Raw genomic sequence first — 20,831 nt, 5'->3', positions numbered from 1 at the left:
TCCTCAAGCCAGTTTAAGATGTTACAGTCTCATACATTTCAAGAGTGAACTACTGAATAGTTGCACGCATCACACCATTAAACACACTACTCCCTTATCAATCTTCAGTCACCTTTGCTCAGAGCAGTGATTTAGACTGATATATAGGAAATTACTGTAGCACATGGATGAATCCCATTTCAATCAGTCAGCCTGCTTGAGTGATTTCCTGAAGCTGGGCTCCTTCTTTTTAATTTAATGCAGTGATAAGACTATCTTTTTTATCCCAGTCATGTGTACATACCTTCACAGAGTGCTTTGCTCATTGTTGCCAAGGCAATGAGCTATGTCTGCATGTGAAGGAAAAATGGTGTGTTAATACTCTGCAAAAGAGAACTGACCAAATGAATAAATAGGTGTAAAACAGATGTGTACAAATACAAACATGTGATATTAGATTGTTCACAGGATGTGAACAATCAGGCTAGGTACAAGAAAGGTTAGGAGATGCAGTGTTTGTTATCCAAAAGGTGGGCCACGTGTGCCCCATGAGACAGAGCTTGTCCGGGGCCCAGAGGACCTACAGGTTCAACCAAACAAGATAAAAAATTAAAAGAGGGAGAAAGGTGAGAGATTGAGGTACAGGGCCCCAGCAGGAACCTCCCTAGAGTCAGGGCTTTTACCTCTTTTCTAGGGACCATCACAAAAAGAGATCAGACAGCCAAAACCAACTGGAAGAAACATGAGAAAGATTCAGTCTCCAAAGTTTGAGATCAAGCAGCTATTGCTGCAAGGGAGACTTAGATGAAAGTCACATCACAGGGAGTAGGCCTCTTTCACCTGTTTTCTATTTTAGCCTCACACACTTGAATGCCTCCCAAAAGAAAAGCCTTGGGCTCTGTCCCATCAGAAAGCCTGCTCTTTTCTTTCTGTACGCAGCCCTGCATTGTCCTCACACCACTAGGTGAAGAGATGCCTCCAAGAGGTCAATTTACTCTGGCAGGGGGTGGGGAGCCATGAATCTCTATTCTTCTGTGTTCAAGCTCAAAGAGAAACTAAGAAGCTGTTGTGTGCACCAGCTCAGCCATGCACTCTACTGGAGAGTAAATAAGACCCCAGCCTTTAATCTGCACTGAAAGGAGGTGGCATGCAGGGACCACAAACAGGCGATATGCCTGAGGAACAATGCTGTTTGACCAGCACGCACTTGCAGACTTGGCCACGCACTCGGACACACACTGTGCACTCCTGACCTTCCACAGTAGCAATACACATTCCTGCAGAACACAGGCTACCACTATTGCCCTGAAACATATGTCTCCTGCTTGCAGCTTTTACTGCCAGTGCATTCACAGGTGCTTTTGTCTAGATAACCATGCCAGGACTGTGGGTTTCAGCAGAGGTTCCTGAACCCAAATTTAAGCCATTGTGAGGCTGATAATTTTCTGCATCTAAGGAAAGGAACAAGGAAGTATTGCAAAACTGAAGTTCCGTTTCTGTTTTAGTTTTCATAGAAATTGATTCTGTAAGACTGTTCAAAATTACTTTCCTCTCTGAATTTCAACTAAATTGACTATTCCAAGAAGATAAACAAAGTTCCTTGACCTTCTCTCCTTTTCATGTAAAAGGAAACCCACAAGCATACATAATTCTATGTTTTCCTTAGTAGAAAGATGGCACTTCCCATCTGCCCCAGAAACATGTCAGGACCTCACTATTTACAAACATCCCCAGACAATGAATCACTGAACATGCATATAAAGACACCAAACTGTTTGTTAGGAAACCCAATCTGGACTACTGACCTCCAAGATGTGGTGGGAACAACTATAGCACATGGTTATAACAGTGCAACCACAAAATGGCACAAATTATTCTAGCCACTGTGGGCATCATAAAGCTCAATGTTTATCTGGACTGGGAGTGCTCAAACGGACCTTTGGTGCCGGAGATTCTATGGAGCACTGAAACAAATACTTTCAAGAATGTACAGATCTTAAAATTATTTAGAAACTTCCTAGAAATGCCTATGGCAACGATCATCTCCTACCATTCTTCGTCACTTTGCCTCTCACATACACACAATTAAAGCTTTTAAACTACATGTTGGGATGCAGAAGATGGAGTAATTTTAATCCAGTTAGTAAAAGTTAAGGAGTAAAAAAAGCTAGACAGAATATTTAATACGATCCAAAGCAGAAGAAGGAAAGGAGGTGATGTAATCAACTTAGTTACAAACGAGTGTCCTTCAGACCCTTGCTTTCTGTACGCACTTCTCAAGAGGAAGATGCTTTTTTCAAGCATGAGCACCACTCACCCAGGTATAGCAAGGCTGCACTTCACTTCTCCCGGAATGAGGAGGAAATTTTGTGCAGCTACACTAAATAACCCAAGCAATACATGGAAAACTGAGGTCAGTCATATAGTGCCTGGAATTCCAAATTTGCCATTTCAGTTAAAACAGTTTATCAAATGTAAAACATGTAACACTAGATCCAGTAGAATCTTGCTTCTAACAGTATTTCCAAGTCTTGAAAAGTTCAGGTATCAGAATATAAACCAAAGAACCAAGAGCATGATACTCTTGACAGATTTAGTGCTACAGGAAGAAGGAAATTATAAAAATTGAAGGAGTGAGGTGCCTCTAGTGGTAATGTAAGTCAACTTAGAGATTTTCCAAATTCCCATTAAGTGCAGGAGACTGAAGACTTCCAAATGTAATCCTTCCTGTGATTACCTACAGCATGAAATATTAATGAAATACTGCTCCATAAACATTGAATCTGAGGTTTTACTCCACTTAGGCCATGACAAATGTTTGTCTTCAAAAGATGTGATTTCATGGAAATCTTTTTTTTTAATTCAAAATCTTAGTGGATCAAACTTCACAGCTCTCAACCAAAGGGGAAAATCTGGTGAGCATGACCATGGAACAGTCATGAACTTCCACTAGACATGAAGAGACTTAAAGAAAGTGACTCAAACCTGCATTCACTCAGGATGAAAAAAACCAACTTCCATTTCTTCAAAAGCAATGTGCTTTGCTAATTTAACTTAACTATACAACTTCTCAAAATAGTTGATGATGAAGGCCTGGCACGACATAGGAAAAATGGTCTAATACCATAGAAGATGAACATCTGAAGTTAGTTTGCCTGAGAAAAAATGAAGGAATTTTTCTTGTGAAAGATAAGAAGGTACTTTTTATCTACCCAGTTCTGTCAAAAATGAGGTCTCTTAAATGTAAGACCTAAGTATTTTTGGTCCTAAGGTTTCCCATTTTTACCCTTGGGCAAAGTCAAACTTCCTGATAACCTCCTCCAAAAACTGAAGTTAGGAAAAGGTTTTTTGCTAATTGTAAGGCCAAATTTATGGAAAAGTTAACATAAAAGTTTACAACCCCATACTGCTTATTTTGTGAAAACTGAGTTAAGAGGAAAGCTTATCTTCAGGTAGCCCACTGGGGCTCCCTCTGTGCTGGCATTTACTGAGAGCTTTCCACTGCTAAACTTCAGGTTCATTAGGCAAGCAGACCCTCATGTAGGTGACTACATTAGCAGCCAGCATCATGTTACCAGTAAGGGCAGGAATTACCAGTGTCATGTCAGAGCTACAGTACTCACAGCCACTGGATCTGCTTCCATTGCACACCACTGCTTCCTTCCATAAAAGGACTTTAAATACCACTAGATTAAAACACACATTACATGATGAAAGTTTTTCTGCTACAGCTGCCCAGTGAAGGCAGCAATGGGTAAGCCTAGCACTGATAGGCAGCCTGAGGGTGACCTGACTGTCGGTACTTGAGCAGAAACAGCACAGTTTTTTTGGCCTGGCTGATTTTGATGGTTGCACTAATATGGTGGAACAGAGGCTACCGCCTCTAATGCAGAAATGCAAAGCTTTCTTCATTTCACGTGTCAAGAGATGTCAAGAGTAGTGCCCTTCATGTGAACCCTGGGGCTTTGGATGTGGGGCCTGCCTCCACACAACATTATCTATGCCCTTTGGGGGTTGTTGTTCTAATAAACCCTGTCATTAGCATTCTGCAGACTCAAAGAGGCTACTAAGGAAAACATTCTCAAAGCTGCTGGGCTGTATCTGGCATTCTCAGATTACAGAGGTACAGGCACACCTTCAGGCACTCGGCCTTTCCTCCTAAACAAGGAAGCTAAAATAATGCTGCATTCCAGGGACAGAAGCAAGCAGGCAATCAGCAAGCCCTTTATGCCCAGAGAAAAGTGAGATGGCCCCACAGAACTAATTTAATCTGGTTTTTTAAATCTGTTTCATCACTACATTAGCTTTTCCCCCTTCCTCTCTCTCCTTTGTTTTTTTTTTTTTGTCCTCTTCCAGGATCTACAAGGATTCAGCTTCCTATGGACTTTTCATGAGCTTTTTCATTACACATTTACAATCTTTTACATAAGGCATAAATACATTTACATTCCTGGTGCACACTCATCTCCAGTCTCAAATGGCAGGTCCGATGGCAGGTCCAAAGTTTCCATGCTGGGTTCTGAATGCCCACTGAATTTCAAAGTGTTATCACATTCACCTGAGCAACTTTCATATTCCCATGGAGGGTTTGTTTGGTTTAGTTTTACAGATCTAAACACCTACACAAGCTGGACAGAGACATCCCGGGCTCAGCACTGTTGACTGTTTTTCACACCCACTGCTGACAGCTCCTCAGGTCCTTTCTCTAACCTTTTCTTACCCAGAGACAAGAAGTCTTGTTCCTCTTGCATAATTTCCCATCCAAGAATGCCAGCTGGGGCAGCAAATTTCAAGAAGTAACAGTGAACAGCTCTACCTGGAAACAGTACCACCTAACACACCATTCAGAATCAGCACAGTTCCACTTTCCCCTGGAAAACTAATCTTTTCCTTTTTTGTTTTAGCATTTCATGACATAAGGGACTAGGGAAAAGGCATCAGACATGTCATCCAATGCACTGGGCATGCAAGGCTGGCACACAACTGACCAGTCTCTCACATCTCTAGGACTGCCTTTAAAACTTAGAGAAGCTGCAGGAAACCATTTGGTGGACCACAGCAGACTCTGAGGTAAGCACTGGTAGTGGCATGCTCTCTTTTCCTTGACCAGGTGGCTGAGACTAAAGGTTACACATCCATCTTCAGCTCAGACAGGGTCAATTATGCTTCTGCAGTGATCTCCAAATCCTTCTGCTTGTTGTTGGGTCACGTCAAACATCTGAGAGCTACCTTTGGTTTAGTGAGAATCAGTTGAATTAGTTACCAGGAAGAAGACAACTCAGATCTGGAGCTGCTAGCTGGACTACTAGTTCAGATATTGATCATCAATCTGCTCATAACAATTCTTCTTTCTGGGAGGTCTTGGTGGGGGGTGGGGAGTAAAGACTGGGGAAAAAAAACCCAGTCAGTCCCTGGAGGTTTGAATCCATATGGTCTGACTAATGCTAAATAAACATATTTGTTATTTCCTTTAGTAATCAGAAGAAATAGTTGCTGAAGAAGTTCTCACCGTCATCCTTCTTTTCTTTGTGTTAATGGTGGCTGGCCAACACCCACTATACTTTAAAGCCTCAGAATTATACTTTTTTTCAGGAGCAACAAAAAAAGATAGCTCTGAGACAAAAAGGAATTTTCCAGTGTTTACAAGATTAAGAGGACCAGCTTCTGAGGTTGTCAAATCATCCAGCATCTCTCACTGAAGTCACTAATTTCTTCCACAGGGATATGAGGCATTTTAGATCCCTCTGTACTTCTTATTCATGAACTGGCACTTCTGGAGTTTCTCAACTGTTCAAAGAGGCAGAAGAGACTAAAGGGAATTTAAAGTTGGTTCCTGGAAACTCTGGCTTCACCAGAGGCCTTGCCTGTCATAATAAAGTCAGGATCTCATCCCACTAAATATGCTTTCTCATACATTAAATAAAACCCCAAACGCAACACTTTTTTTCTGTCACTCTTTAGCCCCTTCAACAGAAACTGTAAGTAAGCTAAAGAAAACAAGCTGTGCTATTTCCTAGAATAAAATGACCACACTGAAGCAAAGCTCACCTAGAGTTGAAGCTGCTTAGAAACATCAAGGGAAACAAAGAATGTTTCCACCGACAAGGAATGCTTCCACTGACTACATAAGTATCATCCAGCGCTGAAGGGGGCAGGAGATCTGACAACAATGAATATAGAAAAGATCAAATTCTTAATGCCGTTCTTACTTTCTCTAGGGGACAAACCAGCCTTCAGGAACTTCATGTTCCTGTGACTAGAGGGAAAGTCCAGGGTTCACTCTGTGCAGAGAAGCATCAGGAACATTCAAACAGACCAGTCATGTAGGCCAGCAGATTGAAGGAGGTGATCCTTCCCTGGTCCTCAGGCCTGGTGATATATATCTGGGTCCAGTGCCTAGCTCTGAGCTCCCCAGTTCAAAAGATACGTGGACATTCTGCACAGAGTGCAGCAAAGGGCCACAAAGATGATGAACAACTAGAGCATATGTTATATGAGAAGAGGCTGAGACTGTTCAGCCTGGACAAGAGAAGGCTTAGGGGTTATAATTGATGCATAAATACCTGACTGAAGGCTGCAAAACAGATGGAGCAGAACTTTTCTCGGTGGTGTCCCATGAAAGGACAAGGGGCAATGAACACAAATTGACATACAGGAAATCCTATTTAAACATAAGAAAAAGCATCTTTAGTGGTTATATACTGGAATAGGTTGTGCAGAGAGATTCGGGAGTCTTCATCCTTGCCCATACCCAGAACCTGACCGGACTCCAGTCCTAGAAAAACTGCTCTATATGATCCTACTTCGAGCAGAGGAGTGGACCAGGTGATCTCCAGAGGTTCCTGTCAGTATCAACGATCCCTTGATTCTGGGAAGGTTTAGCCAGCACACAGCACCCTTGTGAGACCTGGACAAATGGTAAAACTCTCCACAGCACAGCAGGACAGCACAACCCTCTCTATGTCAATGTGCATTTCCTAGACAAACCAGAAACTAGCTGGCTGTCTGTGGAATCACGTGTGTGATGACCTGCGCTGGCTTAGCATTCAGATCCTGAATGCTCCACTTGCAGTTCAGAGAAATTAGAAACGCATGCAGAAGGAAGACTGCTGGTGAAAGATTGCAGCTGGCTTCGCTTCACAAGTTCTACCACTGGCAACAGGGAGTAGGTCTGGCCTGTAGCTGTAGTGCCACCATACAAAAATGTCTGGCCACAGATAAAACCCTCACTGAACCTAGTGGAATGCTGCTGGTATTACCAACTCTCTCTTCCCATGCTTTCCTCTAAGTCCCTCAAACAGACTTATTTTGGCTTGAATCTTTGCGCGTTTGCAACTTTGGCCAGAAGCAAAGATTTTTTTTGGATCTTTTCAGCAAAATCTGTTATTTTTTTAGTTCTCCACTTTTGTGCAAATTACTTCCAGACAAAAATAGTTCCAGCAATGAGCTCTGACTGTGAAGCATTTTTGACAGAATATAGGAGGAGTTTGTCTGATCTGTTAAAATATAGCAAAAGCATAAAATACACTGATTCTAATGATCAAATCTATTACAGTCCCCATTACCACATATAATTCTATGTAAGAAATTAGCATCTATAGCCATGGAGCTATATTAAGACCTGGAAAGAGATAGATATTTTTGCACAATGTATTACCCATCTCTAAATCCCATCAATCCAGTTGGAATGTAAAAAAAAAAAAAAAAAAAAATCACTATTTTCTCATTTCCCTCCATTTAAAATAAAAATACCAAGAGCAGTTTAAATAATAAGCAAAGGTATTTGTAACACCACAGTCACCACAAACCATGAGTTTGTTTACATATAATTAATGATAAAAGCTGTTTTTTCAATGGAGTTTGGTTAATGGAAAAAAAATTAACTTTCCTTATAAAAAGCCAAGCTGTTTTAAAAATAAAAAATCACAGGGTGAAAAAGTCTGGAAAGAAAACAACTAAAAGTCTTCTCTCCTCTTCTAACATGGAGATCCTTCAAAATTCTACTACTGCTTTAATACAACCTTGTCCTGCAGTTTATAAACCATGGCTAGAAGATATTTTTTTCACTGGTGGTCAGAAGAGGAAAAAGCACCATGGAGTCATGATTTACTCCCATTTTTATGGCCTTCCTTTTTCTTCTCTTTTCCTACAGCTCATTCTCACCTGCCTTATGTAAGCACTTTCCTGGAACTTTCTTCCAGTAATTAACAGAGTGCAATACTCAAGCAATGCTCAAAACTGGTCATAAGATATTTGTTCATCTTCCTTGCTTGCCAGCATAAAAATAAATCTTCTACATAATTATCTATCACATACAGCAATCTGCATATGCAAAAGGCTAAATTAACTTGCTGGAAAAAAATAAAAGAATGCAGTCATAATTGTAATGTCCACTCAGGAAACCTCAGTAATCTGTAAAAATTGATCTGTTTTCTGCAATAGATCCTGTAATGTTACTTCTTATTTAGACACTTAATATGAAACAAACAAAAAGAAAGAAAACACACACACCCTCTCCCCAAAATACTCATGCAGTCAAACATGGGCATAATGAGGAACTGAGTTGCTAAAAGGGGGAGACTGGCACTATTCTTTGAATAGAACTATTTGGAAGAGCAGAGAACAGAGGATAGACTGGTTTCAAAGACAGAGGGTAATTAGAGACAATTTCAAAACCAATCTAGTGTCTCCAAAGGAGGCAGAGAACCTGTCTGGATTCAGAAGCATGATGGAAAAGCATGAGAAGAGCACACTGAGTGCTCGGAGATCAAGCCATGTGAACATAAGCCACAGATCAAGGGTGTTCATACAGGACCAAGGCTCCAGGAAATGCTGCAATATAGCACTGTTGGCAATCAGGACACTAAAAAAGGGAAAATAAGAGGAAGGAGGAAAGCAAGAATCCAGAAAGGATGGGAAGAGACTTTAAGAATGTTATGAAAGTTGAGAACAAGAGAGATTGAGGACAGGGCTTTGATCTGCTTCTGCAGTGCTTCTGGGCTCTGGGGCAGCACTGTGCACACCAATGACAGTGAAGACAGTCTGGGGCAGAATAGCAGGAACAGAAGAAAACTGATGGGATGGGAGACAAATGACACAAAAACATTTAAAAACATGTGATTTGCAGCTGCTGGAATGCAGAGTGGGTGAAAGGAGTGGAAGAGGCTCTCTTCTCTCAGATGATCCTGCTCTTGGGACAAGACAGACCCAGAGTGACACATGCATCCACATCTGTCCATGGGCATGGGCTGCTCATCCCTCAAGTTGTGATGCAGTAAATGAAGCCCAAATATCTATGCCTGTCCTCCTGACAGAAGACTAGCTACCTGCAACTGACAAAACTGGCCCTTGGGGTTGGCATATGCTTTGGTTAGGTACATCAGCCCAGCAGGGACAAATGCGATCAGAACATCAGCAGTGGAGTACAGCAAAGCGCTGTCCTTAGCCTACAGACAGACAAGATCAAAATCTGCACAACCAGTGCCTGCTTCAGTGTTCTTTGTGACAGTGAGTTGCACAGAGCAGCAATGCTGCAGGGAGACGGCAGGTTACAACCTTCACAAGTGTCTGAACAAACATTGTCAGCCACCTTTGGTTACCTCCCTGCTCTCACATACAGAACCCCCTGTTATGGTGAGTTTGTAACCACAGCTAACGGCTGCAAGAGCATAAATTCCCACAGACTTTGAATACAAATGTTTTCAAGTGTTTAAGTAAATATTTTCCTTGGCTTGTCTAGATCTTCCATCCTCGCTAAAGCAGTATGTACTGAGACCAGAAAATCACAGATGGATACTGACACCTGTTTCAGTTCCCCCCCTTTCCAAAGGGCCATATGGTTCATGGTGGTGGGGATGTGATAATTCTCTGGGAATTAGCACCTGTCTTTTCTAACACTGATCCTCACTTCTTCTCTTCCCTGGAGCTAGAAAAAAGGATGGGAGTCATGGCCAACCAATCCTGTTTATACCCTCCATCCAGCCCTAGTCTGAAGTGAGGGTGTCAGCCTCATGGAGCTGGATGTGCTGCTGGGTGTACCTGTAGAGTCCTGCTGGCTGCTAAAAGGCAGAAAATGGAGTAGGTTTTCCCTAAGTGGACCCAATGTGCCGCTCAAAAATAGTAGCAGACACAACTTTCTTGTAGTTGTGGAAGCACAGTGAAAGAAGTAAAGAGCTGCAGGAGGAAGAGAAAGGTGAAATCAGGCCCTGCTTCCCGTCTTGCATTTATTGAACCCCTTAGATTCACACAGTTTGGCATGTTCTTCTTCTGAATGTGTTCTTGAAAGGTTAATTTAAGCACTGGTGCAACCTCTGCATTGCTGCCTTTCATCTCAACCCCCTATTCCTCCTTTCCTTTTGTATTGTTTGCCCAGACATAAACATGTGTTTATGTCAATGAGCTGTTCCTTCTGTATGTACGCTGTAGTTGAGTCACTGCCTTCGACCATACATATAAAAAATGTCTGTAATGAACAAATATTGTAATAAGTGCATACACTATGAGCTCTTTGCATACTGAAGATAAACAGTGATACACTGAAAAGGTTTTCCTACTAAGGTACAACTATCAGGGGAAAAGCTGAGTTCTGTGTCCACCACGGTAAAAATACTGACCTTTCTTTAAATTGAGACAAGCAGTTGTAAAAAGCTTCTAACGGACATGGGAAGAATGTGTTCAAGTTGAATGGCACCTCAATCACATACCAGCTCCAAATGCAAAGAAGAAACTCTTTTCTGGGTGCTCTTCCAGCAGGTCTTTCACCCTCCTGCCCATTCGCTCATTTCGCTTGTAGATGAGCTCCTGACGGAAGTAGCTGTCTGTCTCTTGTGCAGTAATGTGTTCACGGGCTGGAAGTGTAGCATTAACGAAATTTGGGACCTAAGGTAGGAAAAAAAAACCAGTCTTCATGAAAGGGGAATTTATTTCACAGGCAGCCACGATGCACATGCATTTCTGTTCCACGTCGAATGTGGCGATGGCTTTGTCCCTAAAGGCACAGCCAGTAGGACAAAACCTAAAGCAAGCTAAAAAAATGCTCAGCAAGATTCTAAATAATGCTTCACTTCTCTCATTTCATGACCCAGACAGATGATTTTTTTCCAATTCAAAGTCAACACATTTGCTACACTGGAGATCCTAAATCCTGATTGCTTGGCTGAAGAAAGTAAATATTTGCCCCTGGCTACCTTTAGCTACATACTTTTTCCTTAAATTGCCATAGGTATGTCATAACTATGATGACAATTACACACTTCTAAGAGAATTTGGCTGGTATCAGAGCCCTCAGGCTGCCAAAGAATAACTGTGCAATTTGAACTGAAAAAAAAATCCCTAAACTTTTCAAAGGAAAGACGGCCAGATTCTGTCAGGAAAGAAAGCATTACCCCTTCCAGTTGCCCTGTCCTCAAAGTATCTTCTAAAATGCTGGCTTCCTCTCCTGGGGCCCCCAGGACAGCTGTGACTGCACACTATCCCGACCTGCTGCCAGTGGAGAGAAGCGTGGGTCTGTAGTTGCAGCAATCCTGGCTTCTTGACATGTAGCTTTAGGCATTGCTGTTATGGGGACTGCTAATAAAAGGGCCTGCAAGTGGTGGTTTCTGGAGAGCAGAGCTCATAATAAGCCAGGTGCTTTCCCTTGCAAGGCTGCAGCAGATGAAGAGACTTTGGAGCCACTCAGATTATTACTAACTCTCTCCAAAGTGTTCTTAGCACACTTAGCACACTGGGCCAGCATGGGGTAAAATTTGCTGAAAAGTGCTGCTTTAAACATAAACTGACCATGTTCCAAACTATTAGTACTCAGCTCCTCAGTCAGGGAGAGTACCCTGAGGTTGAGCCCCTCAACTGTCCAAGTAAAGGACAGTTTACATGGAGACATGTCGGAGACATGTATGTCCTAGAAACAGCAACACTCTCCAAGGACCTGGAGTCAATGCCAGCTGTCTCCAGTTTGCAACATCTTCGTAGAATAGTGATACAGCACCCGAATCCTCTTACAGTACTCTAAGAGAAATCCTTTGAGAAGTCCTTTGAAATTCGTGAATGAAGTGCACTGTGTAAAAGCGAGGCAGTGTTACAACCAAGTTGCCTGCACTTGCAGGAGGAAAGGTGTGCAGGACAGGAAGGCAGCAACACACGCACAAAGCTCAGTGCTAGAGAAGCAAGGGTTAGTATGACTCTGCAGCTCTGCAGTACTGCACTGTATGTATCAAAAGGTCATCACAAAATGGTTATTCAGCAAGATAGCCCAGGTATCAACACCCGCTTTTTCAGCACTGTAAGGGTAGAGTCTGTGATTTCACTGATGTGCACAAATTACCAGGCAATATCTCACAGACAAGAATAGAGAGGCCTGATGTCTCAGTCTGAGGTTAGCTAATCTAACAGCCCAAACAGGCCAAATTGGTCCCTGCTGGGCGTTTTCTTGTGGTTTAAAGATCAGTATTACATTCCACCGTGCTGCTTAGGAAACCATCTCCGTAAACCCAAGTCTGTGAGGTCTCAGAAGGTCTCTTTTCCTTCACATTCAGTCTAAGTCTATCTTTTCTTTCTTTCACTCCATGTCTCTTCTTTGGGCCTCGTCCACAGTACCCACTCATCCTGATAGGGGACATTAGAAAGCTTGCAACTTGCCCAGCCTTACACAAGTGTCCAAGTCACGAGTGCATTTCTCTGTCGCATTTAGCACAAAAGAGCCTGCTGTTGTTCTATATTGTTGTTAAGTTTGCTCATACCTAAGCTAGAGCAGTTCCACAGAGTCCTTAACAAAATAACAGATTAACTCACAGAGCTTTGATGCTAAAACAAACATGCCACTTGTCCAAAGAGGAAAGCCAGGTGCACCTCTGCTGCTTGTGTGCAGTGAGACAGGGGTTGAGGTGCTGCAGGCTTCCTGGAACAGGAAAGCAGATGGGTCGGGGAGCCAGCAGCATGCCCTTGGCCCTCACCTGTAAAGGGCCTGCCTCGGGGACAGAGAAGCACAAGTGTGACAGGGGTTAGCGCTGAAGGGACATGTGCATAGTACGAGGGCTGTGGTGGCTAGACTCACTTGAGAAGTGTCATGGTTGAAGATGATGGAGCTGAGGTCCCCACAGTTGTAATGCTTGATAAGGTCTTCAGTCGTATAGGGGATCTGGACACTGCCTGCTCGGAGTCTCTCCTGCTGCAAGAGAGTCTGATTCAAAGCAAAGACCACCTGAGGGAGGGGGAGAGGGAGGAAAAGACAGAGTTCCTGGTAAGTTCTCTTTTCATCCCATGGGAAGGTCACAGACACACAGCCACCTGACGAGGGCCCTCTGCAGCTGCCTTGCTCTGAGTACAGGACTGGCTCTGAGACAGTCCACATCTCACCAACACGTGCCTCTCCTGGGTTCACAGGTACTCACATCTTGGTTCCTCTGGGCCTGCTCAGAGGAAACTGACCCACCACATTTAGTTCCATGGGGTTTTGACCGTGACATGGTTAATACAGAAGATACAAAGGGGCAGGTGAAAGTAGGGGAAATCTTTCTCCCCTAGATGACGGTTTGCCTGACCACTACAGAGCCCCAGAACAAGACGGGCTCCTGTCCTCATAGCTCCTCAGCCACCTACCTAAATTAAGCATGGCTTCTCCGTGTTTGCCTTTCCTTTCTCATTCACAAGAACAGTGCCAGGCTATTGTTTCCTGCTTCATGTCTCTTTCTCTAAGACAACATCTATTTCAGGCAGGAAGGGCTCTCCTGGAGCAGACAAGGGAAGAATGGTGGCCTTTGGGGTTTGCAGGGCGTCACCTAGCACTCACTCTCTCCCAGCTGACTGCCTCAGAAGGCACCAGGGCTTCGTGCGTTCCCTCCTCCTGGGCCTTTCCCTGGGAATGCAAACACTCCCATTCCCTTTGCCTCAAGATAAACTATCCAGCTGCCACCACTCCAACCATCAGGGAGCCTTTCCACTGACCAAAAAGGGAGAAGACCAGCAGAGCACAGCATGGCTCTCCCAAGGCGGTGGCCTCAGGAGGATCTGACCTAGAGAGAGCTGCTGATCCAGCCACCCCACACGTGGGCAGCGCTCACCCCACTTAAAAGGGAGAAGAGAGCACTTTGGAGCAACACTTCACAGGTGTCCCTGGAGCCAAACAGACAAGGCAGAACCTCCACACCTCTCCCTAGCTGCTCCATCACTTCAGCTGGTGGTCACTGAGCTCCAGAAAGGCAGGGAACCAAGGAAAGACTTGGGGTAGAAGCTCACCAGGCTGAACACGGGATGCCAGTGGGCACCTTTGGTGGGATGTGGAGCTGAATAATCACCTGCACAGGGAGCAGTCCTCTATCAGCACCTGGCAAGTAAAACATCACCATCTCTCCTCACCATAGTGCATACTCAAGCTACCACCAGTTTTCACACCAAAACTAGACACAAGCTTTCCTAATACCTACTGGCTTCTTTAAAGGAAGTAAGCTCAGAGATATTGCTTTGAAATTTTTCAAAAATTAATCTTGGGAATGTTATTTTTTAAGCTCTGGTTAGTCTCTGTGCAATTAACTCCTCTTGGATATTTGCCTCAAACACCATCAAAGGCACTCTGGAACTGGAAGTATTTGACAACACCATGAAACTCACACATGAGTAAGCAAACTGTTAATAATCTGAGATTGTATGAACTAATTTTGAGGATTATAGAGCAGATGTGAGAACAAACAGGTGCAATTTCCCTCCCCCAGAACAACAATCTGTCTTCTACAGAAAGGTGCGAATTCCACCAAATTTGGAATCACTGTCCCCACTACAGCTAGAGCTACTTGTTTGGATCCAAATCACTGTGTATTTAGCCCAATACAAAAGCACATAACTTAGCATTAGTTCTTGGGGAAGTGTTCATGAATAGTAACATTCAATCCTATCTCATGTTTTTAAAGAGGGCAATAATTCACTTTGTTGGTACAAACTGCACTGGATTAAAATAATATCTCCAGGTGAACACTCAGCAAAGTTACATCAAACTAACAGTGGCCATCTTGCAAAGGACCTCTGTTTAATTTGAAAGTAAATTAAACAAGACCAAACTGAAACCACTTAATGCCTGAATAAAAGTTTGCTTGCAGGCTGGAGTTTATCATACTCCGAAGCCATTGTTTTTCCATTTGTTTGGCTTCACTTCCCACACAGAGAAGTCCTAATGGATATTAATGACCAGAGAAGGTTCACTGAGATACAAGCCAAATCCATGCTGAAAACATGGGATTTCTATACCCAAGGACTGCCAGGTCATGCCAGGAAAATCTTATATGTATAATCAGTCCATCCAAAAACACTTCCATGTAAATGGTTTATATTTGGCTATTATCATGGCTTATATAAGCTATTTGACTACCATAGGATCATCTGCTTTACAATTTACCATTAAAGCAATATGTCCCTTTCTAGACTTTGCAGCCTCTGAAACAATGACCAGACATTCCCTGCCCACAGAGCAGGTAGGGACTGTGACATCAAAAAAGCTTTGCAATCTTTACCTTTTGAGTTTCACCCAGACACAAACCAGAAGAGGCTAACCAATTTCTGTAGGGAAAACACCAGCCTGCTGGGAGAGGCATGAGAACAAAGCAAATCTTCCTCTCTCCGCTGTACCCCCACAGCCTGCACTCCTACTGTCACTTACTCTGCATGCAACCCTCAGCTCCATGCACATCTCTTCCCTCCTTCCTCGCAGTATTCCTCAAGTGAAACAGACTCACTCTGTCCTCCAAACAGACTTGGCTTGGCCTGTAGCAGTCAGGTTGAGCCACACAGGTGTTGTCCTTTCTCATGCCCATGTTGTCAGACTTCCCCATGAGCAACATCTTTCCCCACCAGGATCTAGACCGGATTCCAATCACTGTATGCAGCACCTGAGAGAGAAGTCACATAAGAACGACCTAAAGTTCCCAACCCAGAGAGTGGATTTCCACCTTGATGCTGTGAGGGACACAGGTAGTCTCAGCTCCTTTGAGGGCAGCAGCAGCAGCTTAAGTCTCTCTGCATTAGGAGCAAGAAGTCAAGAGAGCACCAATGTCCTTGAAAATTAGCCCTCTCTAATAAGTTACAGTAACTCACGCATCAGGCTTCGCACAACAGGAAATGCTATCGCCAACAATACTCTCCACATCAGCTGTTCTGAACAGAACAGTGGCATCTGCTGGAGGGGAATGATGGCACACCTACTGAACGACTACATAGGATTACAATTTGGCATCAGCATGAGTGCACAGCCTCTCAAAGAAATGTGATAGTTCCTCTCAATTTCTGTACCACTTGTACCTTCTTGGGAGAATTGAAACACTTTGTCAAGAAGTGAAGGCGGGTGGGGATAAAGAGGGAGGGACCTGTTTGCATACCAGGTGTTGCTTAAAGTTCTGCCCTGGTGAGGAGGTTATCTTCAGTAAATAATAATGGATAAACACTGTCAAGATCTCACAAGAAGGAAGATTCCTGAACCTACTGTTCTTAAAGGATTTAATTTACTGAGATGGGTGTTGTTCAGAAGTTGATAACTCCTATCTGTAGTCACTTCTCAAAGAAAACAATAGACTAGGTGCAAAATGACACTTAAGAAGATCACAGCCCTTCAAACTGCAAATCTGATCCCAGTCTTGTTTACTAGATGTGAAAAGCTGAAGAAAGTCAACAGAGCATTAGAAGCAGAGAGCAGATCAGCAGCTAGTCTGCAACTGTTATATTTGCTTGGCACAAATACTGCTTGCCTTCCTAACTCCGCATTCGATACTGCACTCCTTTGATTTCTAGTAATTTCAAGTAGTTGAGAAAATAGAAAATAAGAAAAGGTTGAAAAGAAATTTTCAATTTTGCTTAGAAATCAAATGTAAAAATTTGTGAGCTCTTCCAAAGGTGATACAGAAAATATGCATCTGTCTTGCAGGTATCTTTTGCATTGCACTGTTTTACTACTTCCAAGATCTTTCCTGTGTTGGAATCCACAGAAATCACTCCACATTCATCCTCCTTGCAAAACCATTCTTCCTTACTTCACACCCCCCTCCAGCAACTCCATCCTACTCTGCTCCAATAAGTGTATTCATACTAGCATCAAAGCAGCTCCTGAAAAAGATGTATTCGAAGAACAAAAGTAACAAGTTTATTAGAAAGGGATTTTTTATCTCCCACCTCCCATTTTCACTGTGATCTCTGTCTTCCCCCAACCCTCTCCCTTTTTGTACTGTGGAAAAAATCGATTAAGCTCTCTGGTATACATATTGCTGCAAACCTCATTCTCCCCCTGGATATTTCTTCAGCTGTCAGGAGACACTTGTCCCCTTTGCTAGCATTGTTAGAGTGGCCTGCTAGGCTAAGGGGGCGGGGAAAAGAGGGTTAGAGCCTGGCAGATGCCTCTTTTGTCAGAGACAAAGGACCCCCTGCCATCCTCTCCACTTTTCAGTACTTTCATCCACATTGGATCAAAGTGCTGTTCTGCATATGAAAGGAACCTGGCATTATTCGCCTCAAATTAGCCTATCGCCATCCTGCTAGCCTCGAGTCTTCCCAACAAAAGCGCTCACATCTGTTCCATCATTTGCCTCATCTTCTGGGTTTTTTTTTCTTTCAGCTCTCGGTTTTTGAGGGCCATTCAAACTCTTGAATTATAGTCTGGGGGAGCATCTTCCTTGCTCTGGGATCGCTCAGCCAGACAATTTGCTTTTAATTGTCTTAAGGAGTCATGGGCTGCTTTTGGGTCCTTCCCAGCTAATAACTGCATCCATTACGGATTCCATTCAGCCTCTTCAGCCAATCCTTTCCCTCTTTCTCCTCCTTCTCAAAAGCGGATTTCTCTCCTTGCTCTTCACCTGGAGGAGACCATTGCTTCTCTGGGCCAGTGAACACTACTGCCCCAAATCAAAGCGAGCCTTAAATCAAAAGCATCATGACTATGAGAATCAATAATCCTCCGTTGTCATGGTAATGGTCCAGCAGGCCAAGTGTTGAGAAGAAAGCAGGATTCCTCGCTGTGGTGTGGCACAGCTGACTTCGAGGTAAGAAGTCAGGACTGGCAATGTCAGAGCCTGGAAACCTGAGCCCACCTGCCATGAGGAGCCCTGCAAAAAGCAGTTTACACAAACAGGCCAGAGAAGTCTTATTTTGGCATGGGCTGAAAATAGCAAAAGGAGATTTAACCCACCATCTGCAGGCTTCAGAGCAGTCTATGTCACTTTCAGAGCTGTTGCACCCGATGAGATGCTCCCTGTGGCCTCTGCTTTTGTAAACAAGAGAGAAAAAGGAAGCAAATTCCCAAACTTGGACTACTTCTGTGAGAAAGATTGGATTAGAGCCATGAGCAGAGAGAGGTTTTATGAGAGACTCACCCAAGGGACAAGACATGAACAGTACAAGTCAATGAAACTAAGTGCAAACTACACTGTGTTACTTACGAGCTACAAGTTTCCCATGGGCTTCCTATTATTTATGTTTGGGGTTTTCTTAGTCAAAAGCCAGCATTGCAAGGAGAGGGAGCACTTTTCTCTATCAGGATCCTCCAAGGCATTTAGACGACACTCTGCCTCAAATCTGACACAGAGATGCTGACACAGGTAAAGGCAGTGAAGAATTCAATCTTTGGTCTGCCGAAAACAAACTTACACTAGGACATTGTATGCCAGATTCTTGCAGTGTGTCTTTCCAGAACCAAACAAAGAGACACTGAAGTTTTTGGTTATTATCTGGAATTTGTATGGTAACACACAAACCAATCCTTCCTCAGCTAGGAGCTATATAAAACAAGGGAATTTAGAAGTAATCCTCTTGTTACAGAAGGATGGTTGATAATGTTGAATCAGAGGACCACTACTTACAGCAGTGCTGGAAATGCAGCTCATTTACTTGTAATAGACTGCATTAGTACCTATCCTTTTGTCTGAGTAATTTACACTGATTTTACAGTGTGAAAGGTAGTTTTTATGTTTTCACTGACAGCAGCAGAAATAAACACCCCATTAGATGCTGAACGTGGAATAAGACCAGCAGTGGAATAGATTGTTCCCATTTCTCAGGGCAGCTTGCAATTCACATCTGGAAATCTACAAGACCTTGCTGGAACTTGCTCCCATCCTTCTCTGGGCTAATTGCAAGGCCATGAACCTGCTGCTGCACCTCGTCCCTGGCAACTCTTCATCTAAGCTCACTGGGATTCCTCCCTGTGCTGCAGGAATGCTTCAAGCTTTTCATGAAGTGCATCTGTGTACAGGCAATCTTTGAACTGGTGATCCAGATTAGCATGTTACTAAAGAAGGATTAAACTTTTTTTTAGTTCCATCTGTATTAAAGATTTTGTAAATGTTAACAAAGTTTGTTTTTAAAACCTTCGCACATGAAACTTTCATCAGATACATTTTTACTTCAAAGGGACTAGCCCTTTGTCTAATTTTCGGGTTTCAACTGTCCTGAAGCAAAGCTCAAGGCCAAAAAAAGGAGCCCCAACAAACTACTTTCAAGACACTACACTTAGAATTCCTGCCTGTCTCATACTTAGCATTTTTTCAGTTAGCAAGTCCATTTTGTTTTGGACTAGCATTGCCACATAACTCCTAAACTCAGGTCAAAATCAGACTTGGGAACACTTAACCAAATGAAAAGGAATCACTAACAATCCCAATTTCTCTTAGTATATGCTCACTTTCCGATTTACAGAACTGTCTAGCCAGTAAATCAGTAGTAAGGGTTTCTTTCCTTTGCCTAACAATTTAGTTTACAGCACACTTAACACAAACATCTTAAAATTGAATTAATATTAAAAGAATAACTAAGTTCCAAAGGGGAAAAATCTGAAACTAGGGTTTCTTGGGCTGACACTAGCTATACTTCTAAAATTCAACATCTCCAATTGGTGTTTTGTTTGGCTTTTTGTTTGTTTTTAAAAAACCAACCTTCTACTAAAATAGTTGGTTTGGTTTACTTCCACTTCCTTCTTTTCCACGGGATACTCTTAAATCTAGTTGAAACAAAACTAAAATACTGAAGTTAATAAACTCTTTATTTTTACTTTTAAACAACTTAACAGGAAAATTCTCTTAGAATGGAAACAATCTGGCTTTCCAACTGTAGAAAATACATTAAAAAAAGTAGAAATGATGACACATGACTGTGTCTTTGACTGTAACGAGTAAGCTGAAGCCTTCCTATCTTCCACAGCTTTAAGAACAACATTTAGCAGTACTTTTTAATCTTCCTAAAACACAATTACTGAAACTAAACAAACTTGGTATTGATGACCTGGGATTTTGCCTCCTTTTTTTTTTTCTTCACTAAATGACAGATGTTTTTTGGAGTGCTGCTAGATGAAAGAAAAACTCTCATAAGTACCCCCTTGCCTTCATTATTCTTTTATTTGTCCTTTCTACCACAGGCTATGTATAACTTAGGACTAAACTTGATAGCAGTTTGGAAGATTGCTAGAAGTAGCATGCCTTAGGAATATAGAATACTAAAGTTTGAACTTGCTCTTGCCAGTACTTTTACACCTTTTTTGGTGGAATGGAATAACACAGAAAGAAAATTTTTAATTGGCTACAAAAAAAATTTTTACTTGGCTCTTTCTGCAAAACTGATGTACATTACTTGTGTAATTCAGGTAAGCATGACTAAATCAAGACTACAAAGTTAACAGGGTAAACAACCCAGCCTTACAACATCATGAACAGCCCCAGACAGTTATCATGTGTCTCCTGGTATCCACACAGGGATTTGGATTTTCTTGAAGTTCTGCCAGCGGTAAAAGCTTCTTCCATATGAAACACTCAGCACTGATAAAACATTTTTCCACTCAACAGAGCAACTAGGCCAGGGCTCTGTCTGCTGCTCCAAACAGAACAACAATTTTGAACCAA

General features: G+C 42.7%; 1 protein-coding gene across 2 annotated transcripts in view; it reads right to left on the bottom strand.

Moving 5' to 3' along the window:
* LOC127466577 (metalloprotease TIKI1-like) overlaps positions 1-20,831 on the bottom strand; it is a 67,745-nt gene that overhangs the window by 12,187 nt on the left and 34,727 nt on the right. The window contains exons 3-4 of one of the 2 annotated variants that reach the window (XM_051777492.1): positions 13,028-13,174; positions 10,683-10,857 (exon numbers count right to left, since the gene is read on the bottom strand). In XM_051777492.1, the coding sequence (XP_051633452.1) occupies positions 10,683-10,857; positions 13,028-13,174 (322 nt within the window). The remainder of the gene's footprint in view (positions 1-10,682; positions 10,858-13,027; positions 13,175-20,831) is intronic. The other variant, XM_051777493.1, reaches the window with a different exon arrangement.

Source organism: Manacus candei, unplaced genomic scaffold (genome assembly GCF_025592945.1).
Source record: "Manacus candei isolate 608988 ecotype Guabito, Panama unplaced genomic scaffold, ASM2559294v1 h1tg000010l, whole genome shotgun sequence".
Lineage (NCBI taxonomy): Eukaryota > Metazoa > Chordata > Aves > Passeriformes > Pipridae > Manacus > Manacus candei.
Note: the sequence above shows the minus strand (reverse complement) of the source record. Positions and strands in the feature narration are given on the sequence as shown.